The 22,376-nt window shown below is 46.1% G+C and overlaps 1 protein-coding gene across 5 annotated transcripts in view; it reads left to right on the top strand.

The window, feature by feature from the left end:
• The window catches only part of Ccdc57 (coiled-coil domain containing 57), a 114,576-nt gene that overhangs the window by 83,119 nt on the left and 9,081 nt on the right, over positions 1–22,376 (top strand). Inside the window, exon 19 of one of the 5 annotated variants that reach the window (XM_076543945.1) lies at positions 10,973–11,130. The exons of the other annotated variants lie outside the window; for them this stretch is intronic. Within the exon in view, the coding sequence (XP_076400060.1) occupies positions 10,973–11,019 (47 nt within the window). The 3' untranslated portion in view covers positions 11,020–11,130. Of the gene's footprint in view, positions 1–10,972; positions 11,131–22,376 lie in introns of those variants that run through there. 5 annotated transcript variants of the gene reach the window in all.

The raw sequence follows: 22,376 nt of genomic DNA, 5'->3' as shown, positions 1-22,376 counted from the left end.
TAACTCTGGTAGTCGTGGCTGTGGCCTGTGACTCTTCTGCCAACCAACCAGCGCCGTTCACCCTTTCACAGATCACTGGTGGTTTGAAGAGTGGTCTCAGTGGAGCGAGGATCATCACTTTAGTCTCCCTGGCTGAGTGGCTTCAGCAGAGAGTAGGATGGGCAACTCAGGAAGCAGCAGTCAGGAGGCCACAATCTGGGGAGAGGTGGAACCAGGGACTACCAGAAGCCTGAGAAGCCTGTGTCGTGTGCAGGTGGGTGAGGTGGGGAAAAGTGATGGGAGACACACTCAGAGAGAAGCCCTGGAGGAGGTGAGGAGCGGATGTGATCCCTCGAAGTCCTAACCTCGGACAGGACAGCCAACTAATCCTAGACCAGGACAGAGTGACTGGAGTCGAGGGTAGACTTGCTGCCGACTCTGGCAGGCAAACTTTCCCCATGCTCACAGACTTTCCACATGGCCCCAATGGGAAACAGCGGTACAGCTGACCCTGAGGAAACCACTCTGAGTCTTGAACAGTAGCTGCTGGTATCTCTGCCAGGCAGAAACTCACAAAACGGAGAGGCGTGTCCAGTGGCAGGTCCTCAGGAAAGCTGGTGGCCACATGAAGCCTGGGAGCACCCTGGCTGGCAGCTGAAGTGACAGCCGAAATAGCACTCGGTAACCAAAGAGTTACAAGTGGAGTGTGACCTGAGGGAGTATGAAGGTGGCACATACTGGGCAAAATGCTTGGAGCTGCAAGTCACAGTATCCAGGTGAAGGTAGCATAGAGCAGAGCTTCCCAGCCCAGAGCTAATGCATCACCTTATCAAGAGAGCCACGGAGACTAGCATTGGCCACATCCTGTCACACAGTGCAAGTCCCTACAGCGGCGTACACTGGCCAGAACACAAGCTTGCATCAACTTGCAGGACAAGTAGGAGGACACTGCCTGTGGTTGGCCCCTTTGGGTCCTGAACAGTCCTCCTCCTCGCCCCATGCTGGCTGGGAAGGTTCCCATGAGTCACAAAGCCTGCCCCCTCCTCCTCTTGATTCATTTTCATCAGTGAGGGGAACGCTTTCCTAGAACCCGAACACCTGCTCTTCATGGGTCTCCTGGCTGTCCTCACCTGTCCCAGGGAATTGCCTATACCTGTGCCCTAGGGCCCAGACCATCTTCCTAGAAGCTTGGGGCTCTCAGTGGGAAAGATAGGGAGAAGCTGAGCTACCATCCCCAGCCTGAGTGTGGGATGTGGCTGACGGCTCCTAGAGCCCTTTTGTAATAAAAGTAAAGTTAAAAACAAAACAAAACAAAACAAAAAAACCACAGTCCAGCAAAGATCTCTGGCTTTGTTGTGGTTCACCCTGCAGAGGATTTTTTTTTTCTTTGAGACAGGGTTTCTCTGTGTAGCTTTGTGCCTTTCCTGGAACTCACTGTGTCCCCAGGCTGGCCTCCAACTCAGAGATCTACCTGCCTCTGCCTCCCAAGTGCTGGGATTAAAGGTGTGCACCACCGCGTCCTGGCCCTTTGCAGAGGATTTTGTTGAGAGGAAAAGATAGACATTATCAGTGCAATCTAGTAGTTTAATTACCCCTTAGGTTCCTGTTACAGGCCTGGTATTTTGAAGGCTTAGGTGAGATTTGTCACTTTGTATGATAATACTGTAATGGCTTGTGGACCTTCTTGGTGGGCACAGTGACACTTTGGGGGATGAGGTCTCTGATGAAGATGTGGCTGACCTCACCATGTTAGTGGGTGAGATAGTCCCCGGTCAGCCTGGAAGTCTTCCCTCTGGGTTGTTCCAGTGCTTACACTTTCAGCGCATTGTGAGCAGTGACTGACAGTTAACAATGCTGATGGAACACATGGGCAGGACAGCATGTAAGGACACAAAAACCACAGGGTGCTGGGGCCCACCAATTGTCTTCAATCCCAGCGTCAAGAGGTTGAGGTAGGAGAACCATGAGGCACCCTGAACTCCATGCTGGCACCCTGTCTGGAGGTTGGGAATACTTGCCTCACCTCTGGATTTTGAGGTGGGAACCAGCTCTGCCCACACCAACCCCCCTCAGTCCTCACTGGCTTCTTTGGTTTCCTGTCCAGGTCCTGCCAGGATGAGGGCAAGGCTTCAGACCCACAACCAGCACTGGACAGATTCCTGGGTCTAGACCATCCACATACTGGGTGAGATGGCACCCTTACACACACACACACACACACACACACACACACACACACACACACACACGCCCTAAATTCCTGGGTCTAGACCATCCACATACTGGGTGAGATGGCACCCTTACACACACACACACACACACACACACACACACACACACACACACACACGCCCTAAATTCTCCCCACCACACATTCCTACCCACCTGCAGGCCATGTTTCCTCTCTCACCTTCTTTCTTGCAAAAGGCTCAAGTCTCTCTGAGCAGTGCTGGCCCAATGCCTGGGTCCCATTCTCCCTGTGTTATGCATAGCTCAGGAGCCCAGCACCCACCTGCAGACACAAGTAGGCATTCCCACTCCTGTAGTTCCTCACATACCTAAGGGCATCCCTCACTCCCACCCCATCGCCCTAGCACCTGCCTCCTCCCCTCCTCAGAACTCTCCCCTGCTGATCCAATAAGTCAAACCCAGCTTCCACCTTCCCGCCCCAGGCCTTGTTCTCTTTATCTTCTTTGAGTCCCTTCTATCTCTTCAGGAATGTACCTAAGGGTGGGGACACCTGGGGCTTTGTCTTGGATGCTAGACTCCTAATACCAAGCAGCCAGTGTGCAGGATAAAGGATTGATAGAGGTCTGCAGCTGGGGGAGTGGGAGAGGATAGAAAGAAGTTCAGGAAGTAAGACTGACGACTGATAATGGACACTGCAAAGCTTAGGGCTAGGCCTTGGCTCAAGGGTATCGATGCCTAGCCTAACATCCAGGAAGTTCTCAGTTCATCCCCAGCACACACCAACTGAAGCTTGACCCTCACAGTGGTGTACACCTATAATTCCAGAACCCTGGAGCCTGGAGCAGGAAAATAAAGTATTTCAAGACAGACTGAGTACATAACAAGACCCTGTTCAGGGAAAGAAAAAGAAAAATAATGTAAGGCTTTAAAAATACATGTACTTCCTAGATGAAAGTATTAAATATGATCAGGGCAGTGGTTTTCTCCAAAGTGAGGAAACCTTTGGTGTAATCCTAACTGAAACATGGACAGACTTTCTCTTGAAGCCAAACCAGTGGATTTTCAAGTTCCACTGCAATGAGATGCCTGGAGAAGAGGTAATTAGCCTGCTGCAGCCTTCCACACATTAAGCATTAAGACATATGATGCAAGGCTGGGGCATAGCTCAGTGACAGATGCTTACCTCCCATGTGCAAGTCTCTAGGTTCATCTTCACGCACACGCACACATTGAGGGTAGGAGACACTAACGTAGGAAGAGCCAAAACAGAACTTGTTCCCAGCTCTGAGGTGGGGAGTTCTACTCCAGCCTGGGCAGCACCATGGGACACTCTTTGAAAAAAAGACTAGCAGAGACTTGCCTTGTATTTCCAAGGCCCTGGATTATCCTCAGCATCAAAAGTAATCATAAAGATCAAATTGGAAGCATTCCTTATGTATCCCAGCAAAGGCCAATAGTCTCCAAACAGCTGTTCCACCTGTTCATCTGTCCAGACACCTCTAAGATCACAGGTCCCAGCCAGGGGCTTTAGAAGACCTCCCCATCCAGAGGACCTGTTTCCAAAGCTCAGTCTTGAGGCAGTCTACCTTCTTGAAGTGTAACTACTGGTGCCCCCAAATGTCTTTCCCAGGTATTAGGCAGCCTCCCTGGTGTCTTCCGACAGCCTCCCTGGAGATAAGGGGCTCCAAGGGCAACCTGGTTAGCCTTCTGCCTCCCTGAGTTGACAGACAACCTGTGCAGGCCTCAGCTGGAACACCAGCCTCTCCCCTGCTTGACTCCAGCCCGCCCACTGCCTCGTTCCCTTCCACCTACCCAGCTACCAGGGCCAGGTGCAGTCTTTAAACACACACATCTGCCCTGTTTCTTCCAACAGTCTGTGGCCTGAGGCAGCTTGATTTCTTATTGTATCTGAAGATCTTTTCACAGTACGTGGGGCTAGCAGATCTTTTGGGTGGTCCATAGTGCTGTGAAGCTCATTGTGCCTCAAGGTCTCATGTGTGTCGTCTTCCACGGTAGATGCTGCAGTGTGTCCTTGTGCCTGTGGGAGCCATGGTTGGACAATTATCTAGAAGGGAAATAGCTGGGTCAAAGGTGTGGATAGTTTGAAGTGTTACCAAATTGTTCTAAAAAAAACTGGCCCAGTGCCTGCAGCTGCCTGAAGGGTGGAAGGCACCTCTCTCTACTCCAGTGTCCTGGACTTTGTCCCATGTCTTTTTCTCAGTCTGGTAAATGAAAACTGATACTTCATTTTTGGTTTTAGTTTATAATTTTTTTGGGGGGTAGGGTTGGTTTGTTTTTAAAACAGGGTTTCCTATAGTTCAGGCTTGCTTAAAACTCTGTGTAGCTTAAAATGACTTTGAACTTCTGATCCTCCTGCCTCTAACTCTTTAATTTGCAGTCACAAATTTTGCAAATTTGTTTGGTTTGTTGCTGTTCTTGCTTTGTGTTGTTTGCTTGCTTTTAAGACAGGGTGTGACTTGATAGTAGTGACTGGCCCAGAACCATGCACTTTGTAGTCCAGGCTGGCCTTGAATTTACTAAAATCAGCTTGCCTGCCTCTGGAGTGTTGAGATTAAAGGTGTATGCCACCACATTAATCTGCAGTGTTGAAGCTGTAGACATTCATGGTTGGGTTTAATGTGGATTTGTGACCTTTTCACAGAGGACAGCTGAGGAGGGGAGACTAGCATTCTAGAAAGGGACCCTCTACCTAGGAAAGGGATGGGTGCAAGGAGGCCGAGGCTGGGCCGAAGGTCTGTGCCTGCAGGAACCAGGAATTGAGGGGATTCCAGGTGGGAGTGGTGTGAACCTCAGTATCAGGCAAGTTCTTGGTTTGAGGTGTGCAGGTACCATGATCCCATTTTCAAATGGAAACTGGGGCAGATCACAGTCATCAGACAGCCCAGTACTTCCGACTGCACTCGGATCTCCCAAGCTCCAGAAAGCACATACCTAACCAGAACAGGGCAGAAAGGGCGGGTTTAGCAAGAGGGCTAAGGTTGTCCATGGGCCAAAGGGTCATGGGCGTGGAAGCTCCTGAGGAATGTGGCTACTAGTTGGGACTAGCCCAGACCCTCTGGTCAGTACTGGCCTCCCCCATCAAGCCAAAGGCCAGACATAATACAGTGCAATGGCTGGGCTGGTTTTCTTTAAAATGCTGTGAATTTTTTTGAGCTCAGCCTCATGGAATAAACCTATAATTCTAGCCCTTGGTAGGTGAGAATCATCATGAATTCAAGGCCAGCCTGGGCTACATAGTGAATTCAAAACTATCCTGGGCTACATACCTAGGCCCAGTCTAAAAGGAAAAAAACAAAAAACAAAAACAAAAAAAAAAACGTTTGTCAAAGCCATTTCTTAAATCCTGCTTACATAACCCAGCTTCTGTGCAGATTCTAACAGTGACAGTGACCACACTCTATTACCAGGCTTCTCTTATCTGGAGATACAGGAGGAAAAAAGAAAAGGAACTAAAGAACTGCTCCTTGTCTGGTGGCCTGATTGTGGAGTCCAGACTCTACCTCAGGCCTCACCAGGAGAGCACTCTAGGCTTGAGTGTTTTTCAGGTTAGGAGAGTGGGGGAGGGGGAGCAGGCAGGAAGAGGGCACTGGGCACACCCACAGTGGCTCCTCCCTGGCTCTGTGGGTCCAATAAACTTCAGTTTCTAGAGAAAGGAGACACTTTTTCTTTAAAATGTTCACTTTGAGAACAAAAGCAAAACCGTTCTTTTGTTTATTTTTCTTCTCTGTGTAGCCCCGGCTGTTCTGGAGCTCGCTCTGTAGACCATGCTGGCCTCCAACTCAGAGATCCTCCTGCCTCTGGAGTGCTGGGATTAAAGGGGGTGCCAGTTGTAAAACAGTACTTTCTGGGACCTCAGGAGATAGCTTTGTGGGTAAAAGTGAGAACCTGAGTTCAGATCCCAGCACCCACATAAGCCAAGTATGGCAACATAGTACCTGTGGATCTTGGGGATGGATGCTGGCAAGCCAGTCTAGCTGAAACAGGATGCTCCAGATTCAGTGAGAGACCTTGTCTCAAAACATTAGAAAACCTTAGCAAGGTATAATGGCACATGCCTTTAATCCCAACAGAGGTCTGTAGTTCAGGGCCAGTCTGGTTTACATATAGAGTTTCAGGACAGCCAGAGCTACATAATAGAGAGGGCCTGTCTCAAAAAACTTAAGATACTGTAATCCAGTACTCTGGGAGGCAGAGGCAGGTGGATCTCTCTGAGTTCAAGACAGCCTGGTCTGCAGAGTGAGTTCTAGGACAGCCAGGGCTATACAGAAACCCTGTCTCAAAAAATCTAACTAACTACATAAAATAATGTGATGGGCTGACAAGATGCCTTAGTGGGTGGAGATGCTGCCAAACCTGACAACTGGAATTTGGTCCCTGAGACATGATGAGAAAAGAACTACCACAAATTGACCTCTAACCTTCATATACTTGCTGAGACTGTGTGTGTGTGTGTGTGTGTGTGTATGTGTGTATGTGTGTGTGTATGTGTGTGTTCGCCCCCCCCCACACACACACATACACAAAACAAAAAGGGGGTGGTGGTTGGAGAGATGGGTTAGCATAAAAGAACACTTGTTGCTCTTGCCAAGGACCTGGGTTTAATTCCCAACACTCACATTACTGCTCACAACCATCTATAACTCCAGTTCCAGGGTATCCAATACCTTCTTCTGACCAACGATACATACAGTGCACATACTTACATGCAGATAAAATACCCATACACATTAAAAAAAAAAAACTTTTTTCAAAAACTAAAAATTAATTAAATTAAAATTTAAAATGTTCACCTTTGAACATTAGCACTTAATGAGTCAAAACAATGTATAGGCTAATCCCAGATGTTTTTTGGGAGGCAGCACACTCCTGCAGCCAGGCTGGCCTCCATCTAATCACTAGGCAGCCTTGTAGACCCCAACAGCAGCCTCACTGTCAATGCCAGTGGGTTGAAACTGGCCTAGTGGGTGGAGAAATGGCTCAGCAGTGAAGAGGACTGCTGTGGCCAGGCGTAGTGGCCACGCCTTGGATCCCAGCACTGGGGAGGCAGAGGCAGGTGGACCTCTGAGTTTGAGGGCTGACTGGTTTACAGAGGGAGTTCCAGGACAGCCAGGGACCCTTAAAAACCCTGTCTTAAAAAAATAATAATTAGCCTGGTGGTGGTGGTGGTGGTGGTGGCGGCGGCGGCGGCGGCGGCGGCGGCGGCGGCGGCGCCACACTCCTTTAATCCCAGCACTCAGGAGGCAGAGCCAGGCGGATCTCTGTGAGTTTGAGGCCTGGTCTATAGAGCCAGATCCAGAACAGGCACCAAAACTACACTAACTGTTCTTATAGCTTAAATTAATCCATTTCCATAAATCTATACCTTGCCACGTAGCTCGTGGCTTACTGGCATCTTCATATGCTGCTTGTCATGGTGGTGGCTGGCAGTGACTCCCTGACTCAGCCTTCCACTTCCCAGAATTCTCCTCTCTCCTTGTCCCGCCTATACTTCCTGCCTGGCCACTGGCCAATCAGTCTTTTATTTATACAGAATGATATCCACAGCAGAATTTGAGATGGGGGCCTGTGAGAGACCCCTTACAGAGTTTCTTGACAGCAAAGGATTACCTTCTCTGTCCCTTGTTGATTTACATTCTTTAGTCCAGTATTTGCCTTTACCATACCTTCTGTATAATCCAGAAGGGAGGGTCATTCTGTTAGGATTATTCCTTGAAAAAACATCATTTCTAGGAATGCCCTGTTTACATTCCCTTTTTAGGTGACCTTGTTCACCATGTTCGAAACATCTGACATTATTATTTTTCTTCAAACCTCTGGAAATCATCTTTCCTATTCAAGCATCATCATGGTCATGAGATTCAATATTCATTGTATCTCGGATCCATTCTTCCAGGGGTGCTGATCTTGCCTTTAATGGCCTAATTACCCTTTTGCATTGTGCATTAGCATTTTCAAAAGTCAGAGATTCAATTATTATCTGTCTAGCTTCTGAATTTGGTATCATTCTATTTACAGCTGAAATCAGCATTTATAAGAAATCAGTGAAGGTTTCTTTTGGGCCCTGTATAACTTTTGTAAGTGACTCAATTTTCTTTCCTAGTTCTTCAGTTCTGTCCCAAGCATTCAAGGCTGCCATTGGCATAAAGCCAGGGTGTGGTCATCATATAGAGATTGCCTTTCTACATTAGCATAATCTCCCTCTCCAAGAAGTTGATCTTGGGAGATTTCCATACCTCTAGCCCTACTTCATTGTTGTTCAGTGGTCTTAGCCTCATCCTTCCACCAGGTCCTCCATTGTAACTGGGGACCAGTTTCTAAGACAACTGTAACCAAATCTCTCCAGTCTTGAGGGGTAATTCTATTATAAGTTGACCAAGAGTTTAACATCTGCTTCATAAATGAGGAATGCATACCACAGGACACTATAGGTTCTTTGAATCTCCTCAAATCTAACATTTTCACAGGAGTCCAGTCAGCTCTTACACAGCCTTGAACATTTGGCAGTTCCTGTAAGGTTACTGGATAGATTAAGGTTGGCTGTTTGGAAGCCTTAGGCGGTTTCTCTGTAGCTGTATAATGCAATGCCAAGATTGGTTCACCTTTAAATTCTTCTGTCTGGGTTTCAATATTTCTATGATCTGTTTTAACAAGTTTCTCTAAAACTTTTATCTTGGCACTCAAGTTAACCAACTTGTTTGTTTGTTTGTTTTTTCTATTATCAGCTTGATGCAGTGCAAATTCTTATCCTAATAGTGAAATGTTTCACTGAGGCTTGCCCAGTGATTGAGTAAAACCAAAACTTATTCTAAGCCACAGTCATCCTAGGGTCCCCCCTGCTATGTAGCCTCCCTGGTTCTGTGGGTTGCAGTCTGATTGTTCTTTGCTTTATATCTAGTATCCACTTATGAGTGAGTACATACTATGTTTGTCCTTCTGGGTTTGGGTTACCTCACTCAGGATGATATTTTCTGGTTCCATCCATTTGCCTGTAAATTTCATGCTGTCCTTGTTTTTCTCTGCTGAGTAGTACTCCATTGTGTATATGTACCATATACCACCATAATGATTTCCACAGTGGTTGTACAAGTTTGAACTCTCACCAACAGTGGAGGAGTGTTCCCTTTGCTCCTCATCCTCTCTAATATAGACTGTCATTAGTGTTTTTTATCATCGCCATTCTGACAGGTGTAAGGTGGTATCTCAGAGTCGTTTTGATTTGCATTTCTCTGATGACTAAGGATGTTGAGCATTTCTTTACATGTCTTGCAGCCATTTGAGATTCTTCTTTTGAGAATTCTCTGTTTAGCTCTTTAGCCCACTTTTTAATTGGATTGTTCAGTATTTTGATGTCTAGTTTCTTAACACCCCCCCCCCCCCCCCCCCCCCCGTTTTTCGAGACAGGGTTTCTCTGTGTAGCTTTGCGCCTTTCCTAGAACTCATGCTGTAGCCCAGGCTGGCCTTGAACTCACAGAGATCCGCCTGCCTCTGCCTCCACCACCCGGCCTCTTGAGTTCTTTATATACTTTGGAGATCAGTCCTCTGTCAGATGTGGGGTTCGTGAATGTCTTTTCCCATTCTGTAGGCTGTCTTTTTGTCTTATTGACCATGATTTTGCTCTACAAAAGCTTCTCGGTTTCAAGAGGTCCCATTTATTAATTGTTGTTCTCAGTGTCTGTGCTACTGCATATTAACCAACTTTTTAATAATAAAACAAAAATTATCAAACAAATAATATTTATAATCAACATTACATAAATCCCATCTGCATTAATTGTCCTCTCATTTAATTGTTCCATTTTCAGACTGTCAATTGTATTATCAAATAGAGACCAAATTCTCTCCATGGTAAAAATGTTCCCCCCACACACACACAGGGTTTCTCTGTGTAGCTTCACACCTTTCCTGGAACTCTCTCTGTAGCCCAGGCTGGCCTGAACTCACAGAGGTCTGCCTGGCTCTACCTCCCGAGTGCTGGGAGTTTCCTATTTTTTTTTTTTTATGTGGGGAAAAAAATCTCTTTTAATTAATTTCTCCCTTTAAGAACTCCCAATTGTCTCACCAAATCCACTGACAATGATGATTCAGATGTGAGGCTGACGGCTTCAGTGTAGAACAGTAGAAGCCCGAGTGGGTTTCAAGGCAGCTACCTAGTGTGGTAGCAGCCTGAGATGGGGATCCAGGGAGAGCCCACAACCCACCAGGAGAGAAGAAGCCAGAGCCAATCATCTCCAGGAGGGAACACAAGAAAGTGGCTAACTCCTGTGGTTTTTGGAGCTTGCTGCAGAGAGGCTGCAACAAAAACTTAGCCAGTGGGTTAGGGACTCTGGCCCATGTGTGGTGGAGACTCCAACCGTGTGCAGCTCGGTCCGAGCAGGGGCCTACAAGGCCACACACAAGTGGCTTTTTTGTGAATTCGTGCCCCACAAGTTGGACAACAGGTGTTGTTGGAATCTTATATGGTCTTCTAATAATAAAAAAAAAAAAAAAAAAAAAAAAAAAAAAACAGCCAGATACCAGGGTGAAAGCTGAAAGATCAGAGAAGCAGAACAGCCAGCCACTGGTTCTTACCTCTAGGAAATCCTCAGTCCTAAAGAGAATGAGTTCCTGTTTCCTCACGCTTTATATACCTTTCTCTGCCTTGCCGTATTACTTCCTGGATTAAAGGCATGTGTGCTTCCCAAGCAAAGGCATGAGATCTCAAGTGCTGGGATTAAGGGTGTGTGCCACTACTGCCTGACCTCTGTGTCTAATCTAGTGGCTGACTCTGTCCTCTGATCCTCAGGCAGGTTTATTCGGGTACACAGTATTTCACCACACAGCCTTCTGTGACTCCAGTCCTGGGGAATCTGACACACACTTCTGGCCCTTGAAGGCACTACTCAAACGTGAGCACTGACATACATTTAATTAAAGCACTGAAACATACCAAATAAAATAAATAAAACTGGCTGAGCAGTGGTGGTTGCGGGGGGGGGGGGGGGGGGGGGGGGGTGCACGCCTTTAATAAATCAGAAGTTTGAGGCCAACATAGGTTACAGAACACCCTGTTTAAAAACCCAAGTTCAGGGAACACTAGAGAGAGGGGTCAGTGGTTATGGGCACTTGTTTCTTTTGCTCAATTTCAGCATCCATGTGATGGCTCACAACCATCCATAACTCCAGTTCCAGTAAATCCAACACTCTGACACCCTCTTCTGAATGCTACCTTTTTCTAACCTCCATGGGCATCGGGCATGCACATAGTACATTCATTATACAGATGGGCAAAACACTCACACACATGAAAAACAAAAAAAAATTTAGGGCTGGAGAGATGGCTCTACAGTTAAGAGCACTGGTTACTCTTCCAGAGGTCCTGAGTTCAATTCTCAGCAACCACATGGTGGCTCACAACCATCTGTAATGAGGTCTAGTGCCCTCTTCTGGCCTGCGGGCATACATGCAAGCAGAACACTGGATACATAATAAACAGTAAATCTTTTTAAAACAAACTTAAAGGAAGGGAAGGAGGAGTGGGGTGAGAAAGGGGAAGAGGAGAGGAGAGGAGAGAAAGGAAGCAGGGCAGGAAGGAAGAAACAAAAGGCCTGTGCTGGGAAGTACAGTCTCTGCTCTAAGCCTGTCAGGTAAACGGTGGCTTCAGGAGAGTGATGTGGGATTTTATGGTGAGTGACTCCATCTTGATGCTTTTTCTGATCTGTTACTCTTAGCCTCCAACCTGACCTTCTGTGTTGTTTATTAATCTGGAGTCCCTGACACCAGAGCTGCCCACTGTCTGGCCTCTACAGGCACTTTGTGTCTCTTGTGAAATTCAGAGTGAGCTCAGGGGAGCAATCAAGATGTCCTTGTGGGAGATGGTAATGAGCTAGTTATGATGCATATTTGTGATAAGAAAAATCAAGTGAAAATCTCACTCACAGGATGGGTAACCTCCAAGAACAGTTTGTGACTACTGTAAACTGATCCAGAACACTGTGTTCCATTCCTGTCTGCTTCTCACACTAGAAAACTGACACAGAATTCCTCTAAGGTCTGAGTGACCTGGGCTGGAAGGTGGACATAGGCTCCTGGTAGCCAAGGTGAGATGTACAGACCAAGAAGAGCCTGGGAACAGCGCTGGAAGGGAGAAGCAAGTCTGTCAGGACCCTTCCCACTGAGCTCCAGGAGCTTGCCAGAGGAGGGCCAAGAGCCCCGTGTAGACCTGGTTCACACCCCCCGGCTGCTGTCACAGTAGCTTTGCACCACAACCAAGGCTGTTCTCACTCATGGGGTCAAGGCTCCTCTCTTTCTCAGCATTTCTGCCCGTGGCCTGGTCCCATTGTTGCTGCTGGCAACGCTCCTCTGGGATGCCTGTGCATAACCGCACTGCGTCCTGGACCTGCCTGCACAGAAGCCTGTGCAAGGGCTGGAGAGACGCTCAGCAGTTAAGAGCACTGCCTGCTCTTCCAGAGTACCTGGGTTTCATTCCAGGCACCCACATAGACGCTTACAGTTGTCGTAACTCCAGGGGTTCCAACACAATCTCACATACATAAAATAAAAATAAATATTTTTTAAAAAGAAAAAATGTTTTAGAAAAAAGAATCAAGCGAACTAGTGCAGGTCCTGACGTGGATGAGCAGCTTGTCTGCTGCCTGTGCTGAGGTCCTTCAGGGCAGAGGACTCTCCACAGTTTTGAGACACAGTGCCTCAGAGATCTGTTGGGTTTTTTTGAAATAGTTATGAGGAAATGGCAATTGCCACTCAGGAAAGCAACATGTTGAAGTCACTTCTAAAACAAAGCAAATACATTTAGAAATAATCCAATCGGCTTGCTTTTTAGTGGTGTTTATTCTAAGCCATAGAATGTCTGGCACCCACTCCTGCTTCTGTAAGCTGTGGTGATAAGGACTGGACTCTAAAGCCCCCATAAACAGCTAACTGGACGAAGACACAAAGCAGCTGTTTGCAGACAGGAGGACAGGAGTCACTGCCCACCACTCTTGGAGCAGGGTACAGAAGCCAGTTCTAGGTCATCAGGTCATCTGAATGGAAGCCACTTCTGGGCCTCAAGGCACAGTCTTGAGCAGGCAGACGTGCTGAGGAGATGGAGGGTGGAACTGTGAGAGGCAGATGTGCTGAGGAGATGGAGGGTGGAACTGTGAGAGGCAGACGTGCTGAGGAGATGGAGGGTGGAACTTTGAAAGGCAAGGAAGGGTGGCTGTTGAGGCAGACTCTCAACAAAAGAGAAGAACTGCTCAGAAAGGAGCCCTGGATATCCCACAGCATGTCCAGCAAACGAGGCTCTGGGCTGGGGGATTCCTGGGTGGTGGGGTCTGGCATGCCCAAGGCTCTGTTTATCCCAATAACACAAAATGAAAAACAGAAGTGCAAGAGGATGGCCACAAGTTCAAGGCCAGGCTGCTCTGTGTATAAAGTTCCAAAACCAGCCAGGACTACACATGGGAACCTGTCTCAATAACCCCCCCTAAAAATATTTTTAAGGTCAGCCTGGGTACATAGGTTGAGACCCTATCTCAAAAAAGCAGTGAGAGATAAAGAAAGGTGGAGAGGGAGGAGTTAAGGGGAGGAAAAGGAAAAAAGAAAAAGGATAATAACAAAGTTTCCAGAGCTCTGCCAGGGTAGGGGATGTTCAGGCTGCAGACAGTGTGAGTGACGTTCCCAGTGTAGGACAGGGTAGGGGATGTTCAGGCTGCAGACAGTGTGAGTGACGTTCCCAGTGTAGGACAGGGTAGGGGATGTTCAGGCTGCAGACAGTGTGAGTGACGTTCCCAGGGAAAGCACCAGTACAGGACCCTCTGCAGGAGGGTGAGGCCTCATCTGCTTCTACAGTCCTGAGGTGCCTAGAGGGTAGCTCAACTGTACCAGAATTAGCCCAGGCTTCTCTGAGAGACAGAAGGAAATTTCAGTAATGTAAGAAAAAGACTAGCCAGGTGTGGTGGTGCACACCTTTAATCCCCACTCTCAGGAGGCAGGCAGATCTCTGTGAGTTCGAGGCCAGCCTGGGCTACAGAGTGAGTTCCAGGACATCTAGGGCTACATAATGAGACCCTGTCTCCAAGAAATAAAATAAATCTAGGCAGTGGTGGCACACACCTTTAATCCCAGCACTCCAAAGGCAAAGGCAGGCAGATCTCTGAGTTTGAGGTCAATCTAATCTACAGAATGTGTTCCTGGACAGCCAGGATTATACAGAGTCTCTGGGGTGGGGGGAATATATATATAAATAGGTAGATAAAGTCAAAGCCAATATGGCCCGAGTGTAGCTCAGTGTTAGAACACTAGGGGGCTGAGGATGTTCAGTTGATAAGAGTGTTTATCTGGAGTCTGTGGGTTCCATCCATCCAAGACTGCATAAATAAGTACAGTGACACAGATCTGTCATTCTAGTATGTGGGAGGCAAAGGCAAGAAAATCAAGTATTTCAGCTAGATGGATTTTGAGGCTACATGAGACCTTTAAAAAAAAAGAGTGAGTGAGAGAGAGAGAGAGAGAGAGAGAGAGAGAGAGAGAGAGAGAGAGAGAGAGAGAGAAAGAGAAGCTGGTCGGTGGTGACACCTTTAATCTTAGCACTCAGAAGGCAGAGACTGGCGATCTCTGTGAATTGGAGGCCAGCCTGATTTGCATAACAAGTTCCAGGATAGACAAGGCTACAGAGAGAAGCCTTGTCTTGAAAAAAACAAAACAAAACAAAAAAGCCCTGCCTGGCACGTGTAAGACAGAGCAATCTCTAGCCTCACAAAATAAAGTATATTTAATGTCATGATTTGATTGAAACACTCTGCTCACTGACAGAGAGTGAAAGCCCAGGCTGAGCTCTGTCCTGTCCTCAGGAGCCCACACAGCATGGAGGTGACAACATCTATAGACCTGTATAGTCACAGTCACTCCAGAGACAGGAGGGTCATTGAACCTAGGAGTCCCAGACTAGCACAGGAAGCATGCATGTTTTGAATATATGGGTGTTCTGCCTACATTTATGTCTGAGGCCAGAAGAGAGGTAATACCCTCTGGGACTAGAGTCACAGACAGTTGTGAGCTGCCATGCGGGTGCAGAGGATAGAACTTGAGTCCTCTGGAAGAGCATCCAGTTCTCTTAACTACTCTTAACTACATCTCTCCAGCCCCATCTCTTTTCATTCATTCATTCATTCATTCATTCATTCATTCATTTATGGCTTTTCAAGACAGGGTTTCTCTGTGTAATAGCTCTGGCTCTCCCGGAACTCACTTTGTAGACCAAGCTGGCCTCAGACTCACAGAGATCCACCTGCCTCTGCCTCCCAAGTGCTATCACTTCCTGGCTTTCTTTTCTTTTTTAAGACAGGATCTAATATAGCTCAGGGTGACCTTGCACTCATTATGAATGACCTTGAACTCATATTCCTGCCTCTATATCCAAGGTGCTGAGATTACAGGAGTACATCACCACACCCCTGAGATTCCTGTTTCTCTCTTTGGAAAAAAAAAAATGTCTAAAGACAGATTTAAAAAGCCAAGAATCCAGTAATGGGAAAATAACTCATCAGCTAACACAACTGGGTTAGGTTAATTTTTCTATGAGAGGATTAAGGCAAAGTAGGTGTCCCAACAAGGGTTGTTTTCAGATGAAAACGTCTGTGTGGCGGGACACAGCAGCCTTAGGTGTGCCTCTAAAAAAAGGAGCACAGTGTGTACACAGTGTGTCTACATACATGAGGACAAACACACAAAATCTCTAGAGGGGGAGAAAAGGAGCAGAGAAGCAATAGCCCGAGAAATGGAGGAAACAGGGCTCCTGCTGGTGGATCAGGGGCAGGTTACAGAAATAACAGGCACTGTTGGGGTTCAGTCCTGCGCTGGGCTGGGCAGACCAGGCGAGATGTCAGCATGGAACGGCTGAGGCCATTGTCCCCGTCCAATTTAAAGCCACGCTGTTTACCTCACCTTCCAGACCTAGGGAGACAATGGCCAAATTCCCAAACAGGCCACTTTCACTTGGCAAGATAACAGAGTTCTCTCCGCCTGATCCTTTCACAGAATAGCCTACCCAAAGCTAACTGGTGTTACCTAATCTGTTACTTTCCTATTGTCCAGCTGCCAGGTCCAACCTTACAAAGAAAGTGATTTTAGTTAGTTAATTTTGAGTGCTGAGAGTGTTGAGCCCAGGGTCTCCGCCCCCCTCCCCCAGACAGGGTTCTCTGTGTAGCTTTGCGCCTTTCCTGGATCTCACTCTGTAGCCCAGGCTGGCCTTGAACCTTGAACTCACAGGGATCCACCTGGCTCTGCCTCCCGAGTGCTGGGATTAAAGGCGTGTGCCACCACCGCCGCCCTGCTGCCGCCGCCACCATCACCCTGCCTGAGCCCAGGGTCTTGTACATGATAGGCAAATACTACTACTGAGCTACATCCCCAGCAAGAAAAGTAATTTTGAAATAACCTTTTTAGCTGAGCCTTGCAGCAAAGGCCTGTATTTCCAGCTTGGGCAGCAATCTTCCTGTCTTGACCTCCAAAGTGCTGTAGCATAAACAGACGTGAGCCACCATGCCCAGCTACAACTTAAGTGGCTTTATCTCCAGGGGCCATACTTTAATATTTTCTTTCCTTCTTTTTCTTTTTTAGTTTTTTCGAGGCAGCGTTTCTCTGTGTTGTCCTGGCTGTCCTAGAACTAGCTCTGTAGACCAGACTGGCCTGGAACTCACAGGGATGCATCCTCCTGCCTCTGCCTCTCAAGTGCTGGGATTAGAGGCTTGCACCACCACCATAAAACAAAAATCAGTTTTTTAAACTGAATTTGTGTTAAACATGTACATACTTTATTCTATCATCTCTAACAATATAGCAGATGATTATAGGGAGAGCATTTATATTTTATGAGAAATTATGTGAGGGGGGGGGCGCCGGCGGCAGTCGCCGCACGCCTTGCCTTTAATCCCAGCACTCCGGAGGCAGGGGCAGGTGGATCTCTGAGTTCAAGGTTAGCCTGATCTACAGAGCAAGTTCCAGAACAGCCAGGTTACACAGAGAAACCCTGTCTCAGGAGAGAGAGGAGAGAGAGAGAGAGGGAGAGAGGGAGAGGGAGGAGAGAGAGGGAGGAGAGAGATTGATTGATTATATGGACTCAAGAGTCAGTGGGCTTATTCAAAACTTGCAGGCAAACACACTTGGACATTCTGTATGAGAACTCAGGCATATATCAGTGTTGGGGAGGGAGATGGCCTAGAGCTGAGCTCCTGTAGATACTAAGGCATGACTCCAATATGATTTTAGCAACTGTGCACCAGGAAATAGGGACAAAGACCAAAGTACTTACTAATCATAAATCATGATGCCACAAGATGTGTGGGTGAGTTTGTGTGCTGCAGCTGTACTGACCCCAGTGTTTGGCACGGGATCCTACACGCATTTGCCTGTAAAGCCTACCAAGAGGCCAAAGGTAGAATTTTCTCAATTGAATTGAATGTATTAATGAATGCATGGAAGCAAGGCTTTTGTAAAACACATGAATAATCTCTAACAAGACGCCCCAAAGCCCCTCTACCGCATTTGGTATTGAGGACCCAGGTCTCAGCTACCTTTCTGATGGAGGTGATATTCAAACACACCGGCATCCAAGAAAATACTTAAGGTCCATGAACATACATGTGCTTTCCTCCCAGGCCCACAGGCAGGGAAGTAGCTGAGGTGGAAGCCATAGGGGGCTGGGCAGGAGCTGGAATGCCATTCACAGGCGGACGCATAGAGGTTTGTGTCACAGTGACCCTGTACCCAATTGTCACACTCTAGCCAGCACTGAGTGAATCAGATGAAAGGTGAGGATCTTTTCAACTCACTCACCCCTGTCCAATCATATTGCCTCTTTCTTTTCTTTTCTTTTAATTTGATTTTGAATTTATAATTCTCCTGCATCTCTGCCTCTCAGGTATTGAAATTACAGTGTGAGCCACCAAACCCAGCCTCCTTTTGTTTTTAGGTTAAGCATTTTCTTTCTTTTTCTCTCTCTCCCTCTCTCTCTCTTTTTTGTGGGTGGGGGAGTGGGGAGGTGGGGGTAGGAGGGCATTGTTTGCCTGGCTGCCCTGGAACTCACTATGTAGACTTAGCTGGCCTGAAACTCACATAGATCTTCCTGCCTCTGACTCCAATGCTGGGATTAAAGGCATGCACCACCACACTAGGCTTACCTTAAACATTTTCCTGATGGCTTAGATGAAAAAAAAAAGTCACAAATTGTCATTTTTTTTGTTTTTTTTTTAAACATGCCAGTTGATGGTACTACACACCTTTTTTTTTTTTTTTGACAAACACTTGAATTGATTTTAATAGGTATTGTATTGTTCCAATTTTCCAATTCTCCTATTCTTGTATTTTTTAATCTTTCTTTAAAATTTTTTTTTATTTTATAATTAATTTTACATATCAGCCACAGATTCCCCTGTCCTTCCTCCTCCCTCCCCCCAGCCTTCCCTCCCCAATCTGTCCCCCATTCCCACTTCCTCCAAGGCAAGGTCTCCCCTGGGGAGTCAGCCCAGCCTGGTAAATTTAGTTGAGGCAGGTGCAGTCCCCTCCTCCCTACACCAAGGCTGTGCAAAGTATCTCAGCATAGGCCTTAGGTTCCAAAAAGCCAACTCATGCACCAAGGACAGGTCCTGGTCCCACTGTTTGGGGGCCTCCTAAACAGTTCAAGCTAATCAACTGTCTCACTTATTCGGAGGGCCTGGTCCAGTTCCATGGGGGCTCCTCAGCTTTTTTTTTTTTTTTTTTTTTTAATGCCGAATGCCATTTATTGAAGGAGGGAGGAGGTCTTAAATACAGGCTTACAGCACAAGGGGAGAACTGGTATTGCATACCTTTAATCCCAGCACTCGGGAGGCAGAGACAGGTGAATCTGTGAGTTTGAGGCCAGCCTGGTCTACAGAGCTAATCTAGGCCAGCCAGAGTTCATGGTGAAACTCTTTCTGAAACAAACGAACAAAAATCAACAGGGCATCATGCGTGGCACACGCTGTAATCCCAGTACTCAGGGATTACATAGTGAGCCCCCATCTGAGACAACAGCCATTCAGAACTTCGTCAAGACAGCAAGTACAAGTGCTTGCCACTCTATCTGAAGACCCAAACCCACAGTGACAAGAAATAGCTGACTTTCCAGGTGTGGTGGGACGGCTTTAATTCAACAATCCTCGGAGGCAGAGGCAGGTAGACCTCTGAGTTCAAGGCCAGCCAGAGAGAAACACAGAGAAACCCTGTCTTGAAAAACAGAAAAAGAAAGAAATTACTCCTGAAAGTTTTTCTCTAACCTCCACATTTGTGCACTTGGAGTCACACACATATACACAAACACACAACAATAGTGTTTATAATAATAATAGTGATAATAATGATGGTGATAATCTGATCATCAAAATATAGGGGCTGGAGAGATGGCTCAGTGGTTAAGAGCACTTACTGTTCCTGCAGAGGACCCAGACTGGGTTCCAAGCACCCATGGGACAGCTCACAAATACCTGCAGTTCCACTCCAGTCCCAGGATAGAGCACCCTCTGGCCCCTGCATGCATGCGGTGCACATAAACTCATGAAAATACACATTAAAATTTTTTAAATGCTTAAATTTTAATTAATTAAAAACAATAAATTCATGCTGGACAGTGGTGGCACACGCCTTTAATCCCAGCACTTGGGAGGCAGAGCCAGGTGAATCTCTTTGAGTTCGAGGCCAACTTGGTCTACAGAGCGAGATCTAGGACAGGCTCCAAAGCTACATGGAGAAACCCTGTCTTGAAAAAAACAAAACAAAAACAAAAACAAACAAACAAAAAAAACAATAAATTCAAACAGGGTCTGTTGAGAGGTTCTGAAAAATCCATTAATACCAACAGAATAGCATACAATTCTGATTTTTGAACTGAATTATACGGACTTTGAACCACTTTACTTAAATTTTCTGATTTGTAACCTGCCTTTCCTTCTTTGTTGGCGTCTGTATAAAATGTACGAACTCCAGATATGGGTTTTTGCCGTACAATTCGAGGCAAGATCCAATCAGCTCTCTTTATAAGATCAATTCTATTGCTTTTGGGATATTTGCTGTTAATTTCTCCCAAAAAATTACTGCAAACTCTTTGCCAAGGTTCACTTTCTGTCCATAATTTTTCAATGTCCTCCTTAATTAATGGTACGACAATTTCTGCTGGGTCTATTCCTGCTAGTTGACGAAGTCTCAATTTTCCTTTGCAAATCAAGTCAGAGATTTTTTCCACACAGGTTTTTAATTTTTTATTTGGTTTATTTGGTAAAAATATCCATTCCAATATAATATCTTCCCTCTGCATTAATATTCCAGTTGGAGAACGCCTAGAAGGTAAAATAACCAAAATGCAATCCAGCTTTGGATCGATACGATCCACGTGCCCTTCATGCACTTTCTTTTCTACCAAGGCCAATTCTTTCTCAGCTTCAGGTGATAATTCTCTTGGACTCTTTAAGTCCTTGTCACCTTCTAAGGTTTTGAACAAATTAGTCAGTTCATCATTTTTTTTTTTTTTTCCGAGACAGGGTTTCTTTGTGTAGCTTTGCGCCTTTCCTGGAACTCACTTGGTAGACCAGGCTGGCCTCGAACTCACAGAGATCCGCCTGCCTCTGCCTCCCGAGTGCTGGGATTAAAGGCGTGCGCCACCACCGCCCGGCCAGTTCATCATTTTTTACCCCAACAATAGTTCATAGATGAGAAATGTCTCCAAATAATCTTTGAAAGTCATTAAGAGTCTGTAATCTATTTCTCCGTATTTGCACCTTTTGGGGTCTAATTTTTTGTAGCTCTATTTTATATCCTAAATAATTAATAGAATCTCTTTGTATTTTTTCAGGAGCAATTTGTAATCCCCAGCAAGGCAAAATTTTCTTTACTTCTTCAAACATTATTTCTAAAGTATCTGCATTTGAGTCAGCTAGTAAAATATTGTCCATATAATGATAAATTATAGATTTAGGAAATTTTTTACATATCACTTCCAATGGCTGTTGTACAAAGTATTGGCACAGAGTTGGGCTATTCAACATTCCTTGTGGGAGGACCCTCCATTGAAATCTTTTAACCGGTTGAATTATTATAAGTAGGTACTGTAAAAGCAAATCTTTCTCTGTCTTTTTCTTGTAAGGGTATTGAAAAGAAACAGTCTTTTAAATCAATAACTATGAGAGGCCATCCTTTTGGTAACAAGGGTCTGGTTTCTTATACCTGTAATTTTAGCATTTAGGAGGCTGAGACGGTAGGATTACCATTAGTTCTAGGCCAGCCTAGGCAACAGAGACACTGTCTCAAAACCAAACAATTCAGTAAATCAAGAAGGCACCTATGAAGAACCTGTCACTGCCACCTTGGTAACAGCCTGATGCCCATATCCCTCCACCTACCTACACTGGCAGGCCTACAACATAACAAAGCAAGAAGGTGGGAAAGCAGATTATAAAGAGGGAGCACATTCTGCCTGCCTCTGCTTCCCTAGCATCACCACACCCAGCAGGAAGTACTGTTTATTCCAGCATCACACAGTCCATTTCCAGGAACCCACCAAGAAAAAAGAAAAAGGCCAGGCATGGTAGCACACACCTTTAATTCCATTACTTGGGAAGCAAGGCAGGTAGATCTCTGAGTTTGAGGCCAGCTTGGTCTACAAAGGGAGTTTTAGACCAGCCAGAACTACATAGGGCGACCCTGTCTCAAAACAAAAACAAACTAAAAAGGCTAGGGGAAGCTCAATGACTGAGCTCATCGTATATTGTGGAAGTCCCGTTTGTTTATTTATTTTTATTTTTAGATTATTTATGTCTAAGAGTTTTATCTGTATGTATATGTACCATATGTGTGTCTGGTACCTTTGGAAGTCAGAAGAGGGCATTGGATCCCCCTGAACTGGAGTTATGGCTTTGAATCACCAAATGGGTGCTTGGAAGTGAATCCAATCTTTTGCAAAAGCAACAAGTCCTTTAGCCCCTGAGCCTTTACTTCTGCCCCGGGAGGCCCCAGTTAACCCCCAGCACTACAAAACAAAGTTACCAGGCCTGGCAGCATACATTTATAATCCTAGCACTCAAGAGGCTGAGGCAGGAGGATCACAAGTTGGAGGTCAGCTTTGGCTACACAGTGAGATCCTGTCTCAAAACAAACAAACAAACAAACAAAAAAACATATTAAAGACTCATATTCAGAAC

The sequence above is a fragment of the Peromyscus maniculatus genome, chromosome 8, assembly GCF_049852395.1.
Source record: "Peromyscus maniculatus bairdii isolate BWxNUB_F1_BW_parent chromosome 8, HU_Pman_BW_mat_3.1, whole genome shotgun sequence".
Lineage (NCBI taxonomy): Eukaryota > Metazoa > Chordata > Mammalia > Rodentia > Cricetidae > Peromyscus > Peromyscus maniculatus.
The sequence above is the reverse complement of the archived record's forward strand: the minus strand, read 5'-3'. Positions and strand labels throughout refer to the sequence as shown.